The following is a 17,405-nucleotide window of genomic DNA, read 5'->3' on the forward strand; positions in this document are numbered from 1 at the left end:
TTATGTTTTTTAATATTAAAAAATTAATTAACGAATTTATATACTAAATAGCAATTTTCTCAACTGGATCCAGATATATGAAGGGAAGCACGTGACACCGCTTGACACACACGTGTGCTAACAACCTAATTGCAAAGTCTAACTATCTATCTTAGGTCAGATGAAGAAAGAAAATAGAAAAGAAGAAACTCGTATTATTAACAACATCGTAATCATGCAATAAACAGCCTGCAACAAAATAATAATAATAATAAATAAAACTAACTCTTATATTACACCAGACAGATGGAGACACAGACAAAACAAACCTCTGATCGTTGGATCATGGATGTCCTTAACAATAACTTCCATCTCTACCTGCAACTCTATGTTCCTCTCTTATTTATATTCCCACTCTTTCTCTCTGTGACCATCAACCTCTTGTTGATTGAAAGCTAAGTTTCTTGTCTCTGATGCAAAGCCACAAACACCAAGTGTGCATTTCAAGAAAATGCACGCAGCAACATCCATGAGTGCAGTGTTTTTCTTCTATCATCATTTTGGCTTCTTCTGTGATCTGTGTATGAAGAGCTGATTTCTGGAGCTGTTTTTTTGCTGCAATATTGTAGCTTCAGTTGGTGCATTTCCGGGTCTTCTTCTGGTTTCTTTTTTCTTTTGGATGGATATGGCTCTTTTTAGGAAGTTCTTCTATCGAAAGGCACCTGACGGGCTTTTGGAAATATCTGATAGGGTTTATGGTACGATTCTCTAGAATCAGGTTGCTTACTCTGGAGTTTAAGTTTAGTAGTTTATGGTTATTTTCTTCTTCTTTCATTTGATTTTTAGCTTTTTCGATGAACAAAAATGGTTCATATTTTTTGCTAGCGTCCTAATAATTGCCTTATTTTTGTTTTATTTCATCTGCATGCCTTGAGTTTTCTTGCATTGTTATTGATAGTTGAGTAGTTTTTAACTTCTCTACCTTTGAAATACTGGATGAATTCTGACATTCACCTTATGTTGAATTGACCATTTGGACATAGCTCAGACTCTGTTCAAACTAGATTTTGTCTGTAGTATTGTAATCTCCAGCTATTAAATTATATTGGTTTGCCACATTTATACGGTTGCATTTTAAAGCCCAATAAGTTATAATATTTATCTGGAACTGAGTGCAAGTAATTCATTTCATATGTTTTAGTTTTTTTTTTTTTTATATGATCCTCTGATATCAGGGTTATGGTTTAATATATTGTATGCATTTAATTGTAATCAAAATCAGTTAGTATTTTTACGTTGAAGTTTGAAGATTATTTCATTTTCCCTTTTTGTTTGGGTCGACGGATGAGTTCTTCTTAAGCCATAATGCAAGTAGCTTCTCTGTTCATTTCAGTATTGATTATGCAATGACACTTGTCATTTTGATTGGTTCCACAGTCTTTGGTTGCTGCTTCAAGACGGATATTTTGGATGATGATGATGAATATAAAGACTATATAGGAAGCATAGCGAGTGAACTCCATGACTACTTCCCGGATTCTTCATTCATGGTCTTCAACTTTAAAGAGGGAGAGAATCAAAGCCAGATTGGGAGCAAATTATCTGAAAATGATATGACTGTAATGGATTATCCTCTTCACTACGAAGGATGCCCATTGCTCACCTTGGATATGATCCACCACTTTCTCAGATCAAGTGAAAGCTGGCTGTCCCTTCAGCAACAAAATATGCTCCTGATGCATTGTGAACGAGGTGGCTGGCCAATTTTGGCTTTCATGCTTGCTGCTCTCTTGATACATAGGAAACAGTTCACGGGTGAGCAGAAAACCCTAGAAATGATTTATAAGCAAGCACCTAGAGAGCTTTTGCAGCTGATGTCACCCCTCAATCCATTGCCTTCACAACTAAGGTACCTGCAGTATGTATCAAGAAGCAATACAGGCTCACATTGGCCTCCGATGGATAGGGCACTTACACTGGACTGTGTTATTCTTAGAGTTATTCCCAACATGAATAGAGAGGGGGGTTGCCGTCCAATATTTAGGATTTATGGTCAGGACCCTCTAATGGTTGCTGATCGAACTCCCAAAGTTCTTTTCTCAAGACCAAAAAGGAGCAAACTTGTTCGGCATTACAAGCAGGTAGCTCAAGTGTCTCTGTATGTCTTTAAGTATCTATACAACTGCTTTATGTTTTGATCCAAAATTTGTTCTTGCTTGCTGAGTGAAAGGCTATGTTTTCATTTTTTAGTTGTTTCTAATTACTTAAAACTAGATGCTCTTGCAAGACTTTTCTTACGCGGAAGCAATTTTAATGTAACTGAATTTCCTGATAAGAGTCTTGTGCATTCATTTTTCTTCGTCTCAATTATCTTTTGCAGATAGTACTGCTACTTCCTTTTCTATAAATATGATGGTTTTTCATTGAAGGGGTCTTCTTCCTAACTTTAAAGGCTATATTGGTGATGCATATCAAAATTCCTATTCTAAATTGGATGTTACATTGTTCACTCATTCCCGTCATTTGCAATTTGTGGTTCTTGGTTGTTGATTTACCATTTGATAACAATGAATATGACGAATAAAGTTGTAAGCGTTCTAAAAATTCTTCAGTTGTTGCAGCAGGAATTTCGTGATTTAATTAAAATAGACATTCTTTGTCATCTTCAAGATGATGTTGATGATGGAGTATACTAGTGTGGAGAGTGATCTTCTATTTTTAGTTCTTTCTAAATACTTAAAAAACTAGATGTTATTGTAAGTTTAATGTAATTGAATGTCGTGATAAGAGTCATATGCATTCCTTTATCTTTGTCTCAATGATCTGTTCAGATATTACTGCTACTTCATTTCTGTATTATGATGCTTGTTAGTGAAGGGGTCTTCTTCCTTAATTCTATTGTTATATTGGTGATACTTGTGAAAGTTTTGATGCTAATTTGGATTGTGTGGTTCATTAATTCCTTAAAAAGTGCCTCATTTGCATTTTGTGATTCTTAATTAGGGTGTTTTTAATTGTTTTTTCTAATTACAATGAATATGATAACTAAAATTATAGACTTATAGGTTCTCAAATTCTTCATTAATTGCTGCAGGAATTCTGTGATTTGATAAAAATAGACATCCATTGTCATATTCAAGGTGATGTTGTGATGGAGTGTATCAGCGTTGAGAGTGATCTTGAAAGGGAACAGCTGATGTTCCGGGTCGTGTTCAATACAGCCTTTATAAACTCAAATATCTTAATGCTTAACCGTGATGAAATTGACACATTATGGAATGTTAAAGATAAATTTCCAAAAGACTTCAGAGCAGAGGTATCCACTTGTATTCCTTCTTCTTTATGTGTTCAATGCTATGTCAAATTTCATATGGTCTGAGTCAACTTACTGTTTTTCCTTTTCCAATTCTATAATTGAAGGTTCTTTTTTCAGAGATGGATTCGACTTCATCTCGTACTTCAATTGATTTGCCGGTTTTGGAGGGGAAAGGTGGCCTTCGCAAGGAGACATTTGCTAAAGTTCAAGAGGTTTTCAGCAATGTGGGCTGGCTAGATACAAGACCTGATGTGGCATTAAATGTGCTTCAACATATCACTGCACTCCAAGAAGATTTGGAGGCTGTTTCTCCGCAGAAAGCAAAAAAAGGCAGCAATATGCCAGAATCAAATGTTGAAAAAGTTCAAGATGAATCATTCTCAGCTCCCCATCCCCCTCCCCCTCCTCCACCACCTTCGTTTTCAGGACCATCTCCATTATCCGCAATCAAGAAATCACATGCAACTCTCCTTCCTCCACCACCTACTGAGGTTGCTTCATTAGTTGCTATCTCAGTTTCTTCCCCACAGCTTGTAACAAACTCAGCAGTCATTTCTGGGTCTCCTCCACCTTCTCCTCCTCCATTTTCTGGGTCTGCATCAGGCTCTTTCTTTTCTGTTAAAGTACCACCACCACCTCCTCCTCCTAGTTCTGCTCGAAATTCATCCAACAATTCTGCACGTATTCTTCCTGTTCCACCACCTCCTGCTCCTTTTTCCGAAGAGTTGTCAAAGCAGTGTGCTGCTTCTTTGCCATCTTCTCGAGTTAGCAAAGGAATTGTGCCCTCTGTTCCTGGACCACCTTCTGGTCCTCCATTTAGTGTAAAGGGGCGAGGCCTTTCACGTCCAAATCCAAGAAGTCAGGTCCAACCTAAAAAGGCCAACCTGAGGCCTTATCATTGGTTGAAATTAACTAGAGTCATGCAAGGAAGTCTTTGGGCTGAGACACAAAAATCTGATGAAGCTTCCAAGTATACATCTTTTTTGTCACCTGTTTTTTAAGAAATGTTTTTAAGTTACAATTATTCTTTCTGCTTTTTTTCATCCTTACCCTGTTTTTTCTATGCTAGGGCTCCGGAATTTGACATGGCAGAACTTGAGAGTCTTTTCTCAGCAGCTGCACCTACTGGTCAAGGAGGCATGGAGGGGAAATCAAATCGTCGCACCTTGGGACGTAAATCTGATAAAGTTCAGCTGGTAAATAGTGTGTTTTTGTAGGAAAGGACTTGATTGTTTTGATGTCATCTAACCTTTTTTTTTCCCTTTTCATCTTCAAAAGCAATCTTCTTTGGTTCTTTTGTTTGTTTTCTGAACTAGAGCCTTTCTTTTTCTTTTACTTCTCTTTTTGCAGCAAGTTTGCATGTTTAGTGCATGATCATTTTTATTTGTCTTATTTTTGTGGGTGTATTCTTGGTGTACACTTAATAATTATTAAAACATCTATTATTTCTTTTCTCACAAGGTATTTCCTGATTCTGCAGATTGAGCTTAGACGGGCATATAATTGTGAAATCATGCTTTCAAAAGTTAAGGTTCCTCTGTCTGACCTAATGGTATGCTTAACCTTTTTTGCTTTTTTTTTTTTTTAAGTTAATGCATCTCAAAATGATTTGAGTTAAAAAAGTGAGGTTGAACAAATTTATACTATAGATCATAGTTCATGAAGTAAAAAAGCAGAAAAAACATCATTATCATTTTCTGTATAAAGGTTCAGTAAATTCGTATGAGACTACTTCTATGTATGTGAGTGATTTCATGATGGTCATTGATTAAATTTTTTTTACATGACATGCTTAAATGTTTCTGCTTATGCCATGTACCTTTTTTCTTTCTCTGTGCTTCATCCAGAAATTCCATACTATAGTGCTTAAGGCTTTTATTGCCATTCAACTGAAATTTAATAATTATTAATGGTGATTTGTAATTTCTTTTATATTTCATAACAATCCTGGAGCATTATTATTCTTGAGAACAAATTGAATATGAATGGTTGCAGATTTTATTTTTCCACCTGAGTGTGCCTTGTGTGCCCTGTTTTCTTGTGGTGATTGAAATATTACTTCATATATTTTCCTTTTCATTTGACAATCTGAGGACATGTTAATTCTTGTAAATTTGACTAGCCCCTGATCCATGTTCCATTTCTCCCCTTTTTCTTCTGGAACTAGTTATTTGAAGTCCTGTAGCTTTGTATGGATCAAGGATAAGGATTCTAACCTATTTCATGATTTATTATTGGCCTCTTAACATTTTGCACTGCTGCCAATGTCTTGCAGATTTCAGTCCTTGCCATGGATGATTCAGCCCTTGATGTTGATCAGATTGATAACCTTATCAAGTTCTGTCCAACAAAAGAAGAGACGGCATTGCTAAAGGTATTGAAAAATTGTTTTCATATAAAATATTTCGCATCTTCATTAATATAGTTAGAACTTTAATATGTTGTGACCAGTTTATTTCATTTCTAGCTGGTCATACAGAAAAAACTGTATCAGTTCAAGATGCAAGTGCATTCTTCTGTACCTATTTGAGTAATAACTAGATTTTTTATTATAAATATTCAGGGTTATAATGGAGATAAGGAGAACTTGGGAAAGTGTGAACAGGTGTGGCATAGTCATTTTCATTTTAAGTTTCTCTTTTACATTTATGTTAACTTATAGCCCTTACACCTAATGCCAGAAATTCAAATTGTTAATGGAAAAAAAAAAAACATCCTTTTCATGTGGATTGATTTCCTTTAATCTCTCTAATGAACCAATTGTGCAATTGGGAATGTACTTCATATATATGGTCTTCTGTCTGTTTCCTTTTTTAATTACTCCTCAATTAAATGACTTACGTATTTTTATGGCAGTTCTTCTTGGAAATGATGAAAGTGCCACGGGTAGAGTCAAAGCTAAGAGTCTTTTCATTTAAGCTACAATTCAATCACCAGGTTAGAGGACAAAACTTACCTTAGTATGCTGATTTTCTGATGCTTCCTATTGTTATTATTTTTAATTTTGCCTTGTTTTACACCTTTTTCAGGTCTCTGACCTCAGAAGAAATTTGAACGTTGTAAATTCAGCTGCTGAAGAGGCAAGTCTTATATTCTTTTTATTGCTCTGTCTACTTCTATTGAAATTTTTCTCTGTATTTTTCATTTCTTGCACCATTTTCAATATGTTCATCAGATCAGGAGCTCAGTCAAGTTGAAACGGGTCATGCAAACTATTCTTTCCCTGGGTAATGCTTTGAACCACGGAACTGCAAGGGGTGAGTTGCAAATTCATTGGTTAGATTTTGTTGTGACTTCCATCAAAAACATTTGGAATTTGCATAACAGTAGATTAAGCAAATTAGGAAACTCAAACAAATAAAATTTTGTGCCAAGTTAGAGATGGAGCCATTCCATCTTTGGATATATATGTCTAATTATCAATAATTTCTTTTTTCTTTTTAATTCATTATGTGCGTCACGTGACTTTTTAAGAGAGGACCGCAGTATAATTCTGAACTTTCATGTTACATATATAAAATGCCAAACTTCATTCCTACTCCTAAAATCCTTTCCTTTTAGAATCTTGAACCTTTCACCGTAAGATCCAAATTTTGCTCTATAAAGTAGAATCCCAAATCTTCTTATTGTAAAATACCAAGCTTTTCCTGTAAATCATTCTTATTAAAATATGTTGCAGAAGTGATAAAGCCTGATGATCTATGGTATCCATAGCAAATATTAATTGTGTTCATCCAGGTGATTGTTGTATCAGAAGCGATAAGGCCTAATGATGTATGGTATTCATGGTTTCATACTCTTTGATGCAGTCAAACTCAGTATAGAAGGATGACCCAGGGGATTATTACCCTGCACTTGATCAGACCTAGTGAAAATGATGTGGAGAGGTCTTACACCATGCTATAGTTAAACTCAACAAACTAGGTTATTCAAGGGGTTTTGACCAGGAAAATGATCATTTTAATTTTATGGTTACTATTCCCATGAGGAATATTGTTATTGATAATGGATAGACCAAATCCATTCTTAAACAAAGTCCAAATCTTGAAGAAGTTTATCAACTAAGACTAGATTTTATCTGCAATAAATAGATTGCATTTATCTAGTAGTTTCTTATCTCTATATCCATTATCCATAACAAATATTGCATTTGTTTCATTGTCAGTATTCACATTTTACACATTGTTTGTATTAAACTGGATGCTGTGTGCAACTGAGTAATCCTCAGATTTTTCTACCTTCTGATGGAATACTAGCATAAGCAACGATGTCTCTCTGAGACTGAATGTTTTCTCGTTTGATGAGATTAAATTCAATATTTTTTGGGTTACCATCTTTATCCTGTTTTCCACTGAATCTTTTATAGAGTTTTGATGCGACTCCCTTGGGACGCTGGGATTAACAATTTATAATTATACTGTTTTAGGTTCTGCTGTTGGATTTCGGTTGGACAGTCTCCTCAAACTCACAGATACACGAGCTCGGAATAACAAGATGACGCTCATGCATTATCTCTGCAAAGTAAAATGTTAACCCTTTCTTACTGCTCCCTAGAATGAATTTACTGATTCCAAATCTTCATCTTGTGCATATTGAAAATAAGAGGAGCAACAAAACAAAATGGAAAACTGAATTAGGGCTAAAAACTGTTGTTTGGGTTCGGTATTACATTCTTTTCAGTGAATAATAGCGGAACGTGGTAAATGAACATCTTCATGCATTGGCAGAAAGTTATGTGTCATTAAATTATTTTTGTGGGCTTTTGACCTGTAGATGCTTGATGAAAAGCGTCCGGAGCTGCTGGAGTTTCCAAAGGACCTCACAAGTTTGGAGGCTGCAACCAAAGTGCTCTTCTTCTTCTTCTTCTTTGTTATTGCGTTTATTTTGTGAAAATATCCCATATCTGTTTTATTAATCAATGCTTTATTAAATGTTTTGATGTATAAGCAGATACAGTTGAAATATTTGGCAGAGGAAATGCAAGCCATTAGTAAAGGGCTGGAGAAAGTTGCACAGGAATTGATTGCTTCAGAGAATGATGTTGAAGTGTCAGAAAATTTTGGCAAGGTTAAGTCTTACATATCGACAACTGTGGTTCATATGCATGGATTAGGCTTTTCAGGATTATGTTTGTTGGAAGTTCCTATTTGGAATTGAAGCTTGCAAGCATACAATCATTTTCTCACACTTTCTTTTATTTGCTTAAAGTTGATACCATAGCAGATTAATATTTGTGAGTTAGATTTATGCTTGATCTAGCATCAGACAGACAGGATGCGTCTTTTTATTGATGGAGAGAACTTAATGTCAATTCAAGTGTCTGATTATGAGAGGGGAGAACCTTTTTTTCTTGGGTGCACTCACCATTTCACCTAAGAGTCAAAATTTAAGTTGAGTGGTTCTTTCATGTCAAAGCCTTTTTAGGACCTAGTTGTCTAAATACAATTTCTGACTCTCCTATTCTTATGATAAAATTGCAATACGAGGTAAGCATGGACAATACACTTTACCCAATAGGCTTATGGTTGAAGGTGCATGTTATGTTTAGCACTTCAGGTTCCATAGCAAGGCTAGCAGATTCCTCAATTCTTTATTATTATAAAGTTGGACTACAGCTGATTTTGGTTATATTTCACGTATTTTCAATTTATAAATATAAGAAGTGTACTGACATTTTTTTTTTTTTTTTTCCGTTTAGTACCATGTCCAGATTCTAAGGGCATTTCTAGATTCTGCTGAACGTGAAGTGAGATCTTTGGCGCCACTTTTTGTTACTGCGGTAATGCCTAAGTTGCTTCTTCATGCTTTTAATATTTAAGGAACCTGCTTTTCAATATCCACAGACTACAGAGTGCTCCGGCATTAGATATTCTCGGTATTAAGACTTATTCTGGATTTGAATGTTTTCAGGGTAGAAATGCAGATGCGTTGGCAGTTTATTTTGGAGAAGATCCTGCCCGGTTCTCATTTGAGCAAGGTACTTAGAAAGTTTGAGATCTTATTGTTCTTAATCGAGTAACATAGTGTAAATGCTAAAAAATCAAAAGGATGTGTTTGTTTTAAGATGTTTTACTCTGTGTATTCATTCTACAGTTGTGTCTACGCTGCGTAATTTCGTGAAGATGTTTGTCCGGGCCCGTGAGGAAAACTACAAGCAACTTGAATTTGAAAAGAGAAAGGCAGAGAGGGAAGAGAAAATGAGAAGTTGAAGATAGGTTCTTACAAAATAGAGTCTGAAAACTTGATGCCAAATACTATCAAGAGTGGGAATATCAAATGATCAAGTGCTATAAATGTTAATCTATCGATCAAATCAGAAAGCGGTTCCCATGTAGATAAGCCGCATTATACTAACGGATGAACATCCATTTGAGGACAAGACGCAACCAGAAACAGGGAATGAACAACGGAAAAAGGAAAGCATTTTGCCTTGCAGCAAGAAATGCAGGAGAAGATATGCAGGCGCGTATTATGGGTACAAAATCTGCATCCGAAGCTGCAAGAGAACTAATACCTATTATGGTTTGTGTTTTTCTTCTGCTCTTCTAGTGAACCCATGATCTGATATTTTGTTTGTCCATTGTTTTAACAAATCTCTATTTGCTTTAATTTGGAGCAGAGATGGTGGTGAGACGGCGTCTCGTTGGAGGAACCACTTGCAAGATATGTCGAGAATTTTGTCGTAAAAATATTTTCTTACACCCTTTCTTTTCATAATTCATATAGGAGATATATATTTGATTAAAAGGGTTGTATATTTCTTCTGTATATTTTTAGTCATAGTGATGTAAATATTTAAATCTAGTCAATCAATGTTAGCATACATTGTGTAATTTCATGATGGAAATCGAAGAAAGCTTCACTTCCACTTCCCTTCATACTTCTCTTCTCAGCTTTCTTTGTACACAATTCTAGTTGATACAATAATGAAAATCATTTTCTTTATTTTTTTATTATCTTTTGTTAGTTTTTGCATTAAAGTTTAAATTCAACTTGAAATCTTTTAGTCATGTCATTATACTGAAATAACAAATAAGCCGTTAGAGAATTCCACATACGTATAAGATGAATATAAATAATTGAAACTTGTAATAATTCCACATACGTATAAAGTAAATATAAATAATTGAAATTTGATATTACAAAGTAAGTAATTGGATTATAATATTAAATTAATTAGTTATTTTGATATATTAAGTAATTCAATCGCTTATATAAGTCTGTATAAAATGAATCAACATTTAATATGTTCAACACTTTCTCTAAATTTAACATGGTATTTTAAAGTTCAATTCGTGTGGGATTCAATATTGGACTAGATATTTAACTAGTTAGAATTTAGTTTGTCTTAAAATATTTTTATTACGGTTAGTACATGGTGAAGGATTTTTTTTAATTTGCTTTGATTAATATTAGCGAGAGTTCTTTACTCAATAATCCAAATTACTTGTTTTATCTTAAAAATTGATTCAACTTATTAAGTATAAATTTGTGACATTAATTTAATTTTTATTATTTTGTTTATACTCTTTGTTATCAATTCTTACTCTTTGGGATGAAGAGTTTTGTTAGATATAAATATTTTTTTTAATTTATTTTATTAATATTATTGAGAGTTTTTTTCAAAATAATCTAAATTGTTTATTTTACCTTAAAAATTGATATAACTTATTAAATAAATATAAACTTATTGCATTAATTTAATTCTTATTACTTTGCTATTAATTCTTTGCTAATTTGGGAGAAGAGTTTTATTAGATTGATCGAATTTAAATTTGGTAACATTTATTAAAATGGAAGTGATTTTTGCTTGATAAACATATAAGAATGTTAAGGTGAATGATCGACTTATATAAACTCGAATAAAATAATTAATATTTAATATGCTCAACACACTCCCCATATATTTAACATAAGCTAATTCTTGTGCTGAGTAAGCCGGTAACTCTAGCATTTTTGAAGTACTAACATTCCATTTTGGAAGAATAGATTCCTGACTCATGTACAGCAGAAGCACAAGGATAAGAGAATGAGAAGAACTACTAGTAGCTAACAAATTACCAATTCCCTTTACGTTTAAAGTGGAGACATTTCACAATACTCTTGGTGTAGATAAAGAGCGAGCTACAGCTGCAGCCAAAGCAACCGTAAAGCTTGGATCTTTGGCGAGGGATGCCACATACTCTTCAACCTTGTTAGTGTTGCTGCTGATGTTGTCTTCCAAAGAAGTTTGACGAGGTTTTTCCTTGTGATCGTGTGTGGGACTTGAAAGGGTAAGATCAAGGGCTACCTCTGTTTGAAAAGGACTACTTGTGACTGGGCAAGAAACTGTGCTACTTCTCGAGCTTCTTGATAAGCTATCCGGAGAGTACATAGAGTGTCCAGGAGATCCATTGGGATCATGGTTGTGCTCTCCTTCATAAGTAGCAACCAGAAATGTCTTGTCCTCCGCACATCTTTGAACCTTCAAAAACCCAAGAAATTAACACTTAGCTACTCATGTATATGTATATATATTTGTGTACAGTGTTTGAGTATGCAGTGTAGGAGTTCAGGCGGCCTAAAAAAAAAAGAAAAACGTCACTGCTACATAATGGATGTAAGACAGCGGCTGCAAATTGCTATGATATATACTTAAGTTACAAACACAGTAACACAGTTTAAGCACCATTACATATGCTTTTATTGTCCTAATATAAAGAAGCGGTTTGATATTTTTTTTAATAATATTTAAATAATAGTTTTATATTGTTGCTAACAAACTATTACCTCTCTAAAATGTAGTAGAGCGTCTCCTAATACAATTAAAGAAGAGATTGATTGGCGAAAAAGAGAACTTGAGATCAATGTATATGTGAGTCTATACCTTCTTTTTGACGGGGCAACTTGGAGCCATGGAACATCTGAAGTAAGCTCTAGGTGATGGATTATCTTTAGTAACCTTCTGCCCATACTTTCTCCATTGGTATCCATCTTTTAGATTCTAAAATATTCACATTTCCCCCCTGATAAGTACTGATATATAAATATATACGCACACAAACACTTGATCCATGCACAAACGTGATCTACACTTACTAGGCTCTTGTCTTTGGGGTCGGTTTTGACTAAGATTTGCGAAGGTTTGGACATGGGAATCTCAATCCTCGGTCTCTTGTTTAAGCCATAGAGCTCATAGGGTGAGACACCACTCAGTGGCGAGTTGCTGCCAATTTCTTGAACATTTGATCGAAGGGCACTGAGCTTACCGCTCATAACTTCAACCATAACCTTAAGAGTTTCATTCTCTTTTCGGCTACGTTCCAATTCATCTTGAAGAGCTTCCACCTGAATTAAATAACCATATATATGAACAAAATCATGTCATAAAAGAAAAACCCATCAATGGCATAAAATCTAGCTGATGATGCCAGTTTGGCAATAAATCATGCAGGTTGGCTTCACCCTTCAGTGCAAAGAAGAAGCAGAAGCTGAGGTGATCAAACGCATGCAGTTTCTCAAGAAAGCTAAAGCTAAAGCTCTCTTGAGTGCAAATCCCACAACCTGCAGTGCCAAACTGGGCTTTAATTTCAACTCGATTTGAAGCCCCAGATGATGAAAACTCTAGTGAAAGAAGAAAGCAAGATGAAGAGGGTAACTTTACCTTGACTTTGCAGAAGGAGTGAGCAATGGAATCCATGGGAATGGATTGAAGAAGGTTTCTGAGATGATGAGCAAAGAGTGTTATTAGAAAAGCAAGATGTGAGGGAGAAGCAATTATTTATAGCCAAACAAGCCACCAACTAGTCAGCTACCCTTTATGGAAATGTTAGAAATTTTTCTAGGCCGTATTGTTCACGCAGCCACCCACCATTTATGAGAAATTATACAGCAGACTGACACGTCAATAAAAGTATTTATATATATATATTTTTAAAAACTACGAGGTAATTATAAATTTCTTGGAACACACTCATACATGCATGTCATGCGTGATTCGGTATAATCTAATTCACTTGAATCGAATTTTAAAAATTTTAATTTTAATTTATTAAAATTTTTTTTAATTTAAATTGAATTCAAATTTTATTTATTTCGAATTCTCAGCCGATTATTAAGAAGTTTAAATTTTACTTATTTAACAAATGAATTTAGACAAGTTGAATTTTTATCGAGTTTAATTTCAAATAATTTACGAATAGTTTGATTTATTTATATATATCTAATGAGTTTTAAATTAAAATTAATAAATTTTTAAAAAAATAATTTTATAAATTAGTTCATAAATTTATAAATATGAGTTTTTAAATATTAATTATATATTAGTGTAATTAAATTATATAAAACTGAATTTTAAAAAATTTTAAATTTAGCTCATGAAAGTATATATTTTCATATATAATTTAAATTTATTTTTCTTATGATAATAATTTCAGCTTATTTAACGAGTCTGTTGATGAGCATATTCGTGAGTCTGTTCATAAATTTAAAAATAAATTAAATTCATAAATTTTAACGAGCTGAATATTATAAAATTTAATCTTGACTCGTTTATTAAATAAATTTAAAAATTAAATTTGAATTTAATTTATTTAAAAATCAAATTCGAACTCCATCAAAATTTTATCTAATGGAATCTCAAAATGACTCACAAATAATTTGATGTATTTATTTCCATAGTTTAATAAGCGGATGACCAAGGGAAACCAGCGGCGGCTTCCTAGTGAATTTGTGGAAAATAATGGATTGTTGAATTATAAATTAATTAAAAATTAAAAAACCTTTTGAATTGGGTCTGAAGTTAATTATTTGTCCAAAACCACTGACCTAAGCTTTATTACATCAACCGTATGATGTAATAAACTTTTGTTTTTCTTTTTTTAATTATTGTTATCTATCTTCTTAATTAATTTTCTTTTATTATTTTATTTTCTTTCATGGGTCCACAATTGTATACGTCACGCTGCACTGCTTACAACAAAGACAAACATCCTCGTAAGTCTCCTTTTGCTTCATTAAAATTAACATCATATAATATATGAATTAATTAAAATTATTTTAATAATTAATTATAATTATAAAAATATTAAAAACTGTAATTATAATTATCATTGAATTTGCAGATTTAAATTTAATAACTTTAATTATAATTATAAAAACTTTAATTATAAAAATATTTTTGGATCACCGTCTTCCTAGCCTTTGGCTTTTGAATTTGGACTATTACGTGTGTGTTTCTCTGTCTTTGCATGCATGGTCGTCGTCCTTTCTCATTGTTGCCTGTCGATGTTGTTAAAAGAAGATGGAACAGTAGATTCATTCCTGGAAGTCTCTCTGTGTTGAGCTTTGTTTGTTCAGGTTCTTGAACTGGGTTCTTTGGGCTACTTTCTTTTTGGACCGTATCGATCTTGCAACTGGGTGCCTTTTTTTATATCAATGAATTATTTAAAATTATAAAATACAATAATAAATTAAATATACAATAAATAATAATAAAATTATATGCATAATTCATATTTATATTTTTATATTTATTTTACTAATATAATAAATTATTTATACTCTTATTAATTATTTTATATATTTACAATAATAATTAAACATAATTTATCATAGTCATTAATTATAATTAATTACTCACTATCAGTAATCATTATAAATTATATCCAACACTTAAATTAAATAAAATTTTAATAAAAATTGACTTTATAACAAACTAAATTTGTCATGTGAGTTATGATTCAAATCAAACCAAACTTTTTGGAGTTAAAAAAATTTCAACTAGATTTCAAAAAACTAACTGATAATTGAAATAAAAGTTTGATTTTCACCATTGATTTCCCTCTACTATTAGTCCAATGTTGTTGTTTTTTTTGGCACTCATTAAGGGACACTGTTCTAATAAAAAAATATAAATTAAATAAATAATAAAACTGTTAAAATTAATGAAATAATTAATTAATAATTTTTTTTAATATTTTAATATATTTTTTAAAATTGTATAAGTATTGATGTAATTTAAAAAAGGTAAGAAAGGAAAAATATTAAGGAAAAATATATTTTCATGGACATTGTATAACACGTGAGGTGACTAAAAGGACAAGGAAGAAAAATTAGTTAATGTGGAAACCTTAATTTCTCCTTTGACGGCTCAAATCTTGGACTACTCACACTATCAATAAATTTTATTTATTTATTTATTTATTTATTTATTTATTAATTATCATCATTATTACTATGATGTTCCTAGTTTTTGCCACTATTCTCTTACAAGTTTAAAGCAAAACCAAAGTTCATTTAAATTATTCATAATTTTATTTTATTTTAAAATATATTTTTTTATAAAACATTAATTCTTTCCTATAAATAAATAAATTTAAATTTAATTTTTATGAGAATTTTAAATTTAAATAATAATCAAAATCAAAATAAATAAAACATAGGGAGGAGGCGGGCGTACGGCAGCATAGAAGTCTTTGTTTAAAAGTAGGAGTCAACGGTACGTTGAAGTCAAAAATCAAATCCTACTCATGCACGGAATCTCCCTTGTCTTTTTTTCTTCGCCTCATCAGCCGCGTGTCATCCACGTTCCTTTTTTCTTCATATTTTTTTACAATAATTTCTTAATATTTCTTCACGTTTGTTTCTTTTAGGTTATATTTATTAATTTTCTTGTATCATATTTCAAGTATTATAATTACTATTTCATTTTTTTAATAAATACAAAATTACATCTCATATTTGTTTAGTGCTATTTATAACAAGTAATTAAATTAGTTTTTCAATAAAATCAAATCATAATTAACGAAAAATTAAATTTTAAATTTTAATATTTCCATTCTTTCTAAGGTTTTTTGAAGCACCAACAAAATCCTTTCATTATAAGATTTCAGGTTTTTTTTTATAATTTTTTGAACTCAACATATAAATATAGTTATATTAAAATATCTTTTAATTACAATCATAAAGACAAACTTTAAAAAAATAAACTAAGATGATAGCCGCTACAAACCCAATAACTCATGTGTGGAAAAATAAATTATTATATAATAAAATCTGATGACTACCGTTAGACTCTAGCATTCGAGTTGAAATCGAGTTTCACAAAAGGAAATAGTTTTAAAATTCATTAGAGCCTACTAAACGTCATTTAATTCGCGTCTAAAGTAGGCCGGACTGACTAAAAGCTCGAATCTGTCAGAGAAAAGTCTAACTCATTTGATATGAGAAAGAATAGGAGAATAGATTCAGCTACGTTATGAGTTTATCAGCACGAATGTTAAAGGAGAATTAAATGATCATCTGATGAGGATAAACAGATAAACACACTCATATATATAATTTTATATGATAAAAATAGATGACATTATAATAGAGCGATAATTATATTTTATTAAAAAATAAAAAGAATAAAAAAAGAAAATAATATTTTTAAATTAAAATTTTTTATATACACTGAAACCTTATTTTCTCTTAATATTATAATATTAAAATTCAATCAAAAAATATTAGATAAGCTTAGTCTAATAGATCTTGATTAATAAATCTGAAGTTTGGTTTTAGATAATATATGAGATGTTACATGAAAAAAACAAAGTGTTATATTATTGATTTTGAGCTAGAATTGTGCTTATTATTTGGTGTATATATAGTATTTAAAAAAAAAAAAAAGTTAATTTGAATGGCATGACGTAGGGAACGTGGGCCCTTTGGACTTTAGAGGATAAAGGACAAAGAAAAGGAAGAGAGAGGCAGAAGAAAGAAAAGAAGACTTGCACAAGTCTAGTCGACGTGCTATAGTCAATATCTACGGCTACTACGCGTATGAGATTGATCATGACAATGACAACACCTGTTTAAAAGAGAAAATTATTATTAATTTTTTAAAAAATTTAAATTTTTTTATAATATTTTAATATATTTTTCAAAATAAATAATTTTTTTAATATTCACGACCACCTTTCACTGTCCCACGACCAACCGACCCTGCCGTTTTGGTTTCCAATCTCTTTAGCTTTCAGTATTTAATAATTTATTTTAATAAATTATTATGAGGCATTGAGGTTTTTAAATTTTATTTTACTGCTACATATTTTGATAATTGCAATACTTTTCATTCTTAATAATTATG

The 17,405-nt window shown here is 31.9% G+C and overlaps 2 protein-coding genes across 2 annotated transcripts; one reads left to right on the top strand and one right to left on the bottom strand.

Moving 5' to 3' along the window:
• The first annotated feature begins 274 nt into the window (after positions 1-274).
• LOC110611833 (formin-like protein 18) lies at positions 275-9,669 on the top strand. Its single transcript, XM_021752347.2, is given in 18 exon segments — positions 275-737; positions 1,417-2,120; positions 3,074-3,295; positions 3,400-4,265; positions 4,365-4,491; positions 4,776-4,847; positions 5,571-5,669; positions 5,859-5,900; positions 6,152-6,232; positions 6,325-6,375; positions 6,471-6,552; positions 7,722-7,816; positions 8,069-8,140; positions 8,246-8,362; positions 8,994-9,074; positions 9,206-9,272; positions 9,389-9,484; positions 9,487-9,669. Coding segments are annotated over 18 exon segments (3,042 nt in total). The 5' UTR covers positions 275-658; the 3' UTR covers positions 9,576-9,669.
• A 1,454-nt stretch (positions 9,670-11,123) lies between these two features.
• On the bottom strand, positions 11,124-13,099 carry LOC110610263 (WRKY transcription factor WRKY76). Its single transcript, XM_021750105.2, has 4 exons — positions 12,939-13,099; positions 12,374-12,622; positions 12,162-12,278; positions 11,124-11,759 (listed from the first exon to the last, which is right to left on the bottom strand). Exons 1-4 carry the CDS (start codon positions 12,972-12,974, stop codon positions 11,388-11,390), a joined length of 774 nt encoding a protein of 257 aa, XP_021605797.1. The 5' UTR covers positions 12,975-13,099; the 3' UTR covers positions 11,124-11,387.
• Positions 13,100-17,405: the final 4,306 nt, after the last annotated feature.

This window comes from Manihot esculenta, chromosome 3 (genome assembly GCF_001659605.2).
Source record: "Manihot esculenta cultivar AM560-2 chromosome 3, M.esculenta_v8, whole genome shotgun sequence".
Lineage (NCBI taxonomy): Eukaryota > Viridiplantae > Streptophyta > Magnoliopsida > Malpighiales > Euphorbiaceae > Manihot > Manihot esculenta.

Bases quoted from the DNA above. Each gene is read 5' to 3' on its own strand.
- LOC110610263 (XM_021750105.2), bottom strand. From the start codon at position 12,974: ATGGATTCCATTGCTCACTCCTTCTGCAAAGTCAAG. The intron at 12,279-12,373 runs GTAAGTGTAGAT...TGAATATTTTAG, and splicing joins ACCCCAAAGACAAGAGCCTA to AATCTAAAAGATGGATACCA. The intron at 11,760-12,161 runs GTATAGACTCAC...GGGTTTTTGAAG, and splicing joins GTTGCCCCGTCAAAAAGAAG to GTTCAAAGATGTGCGGAGGA.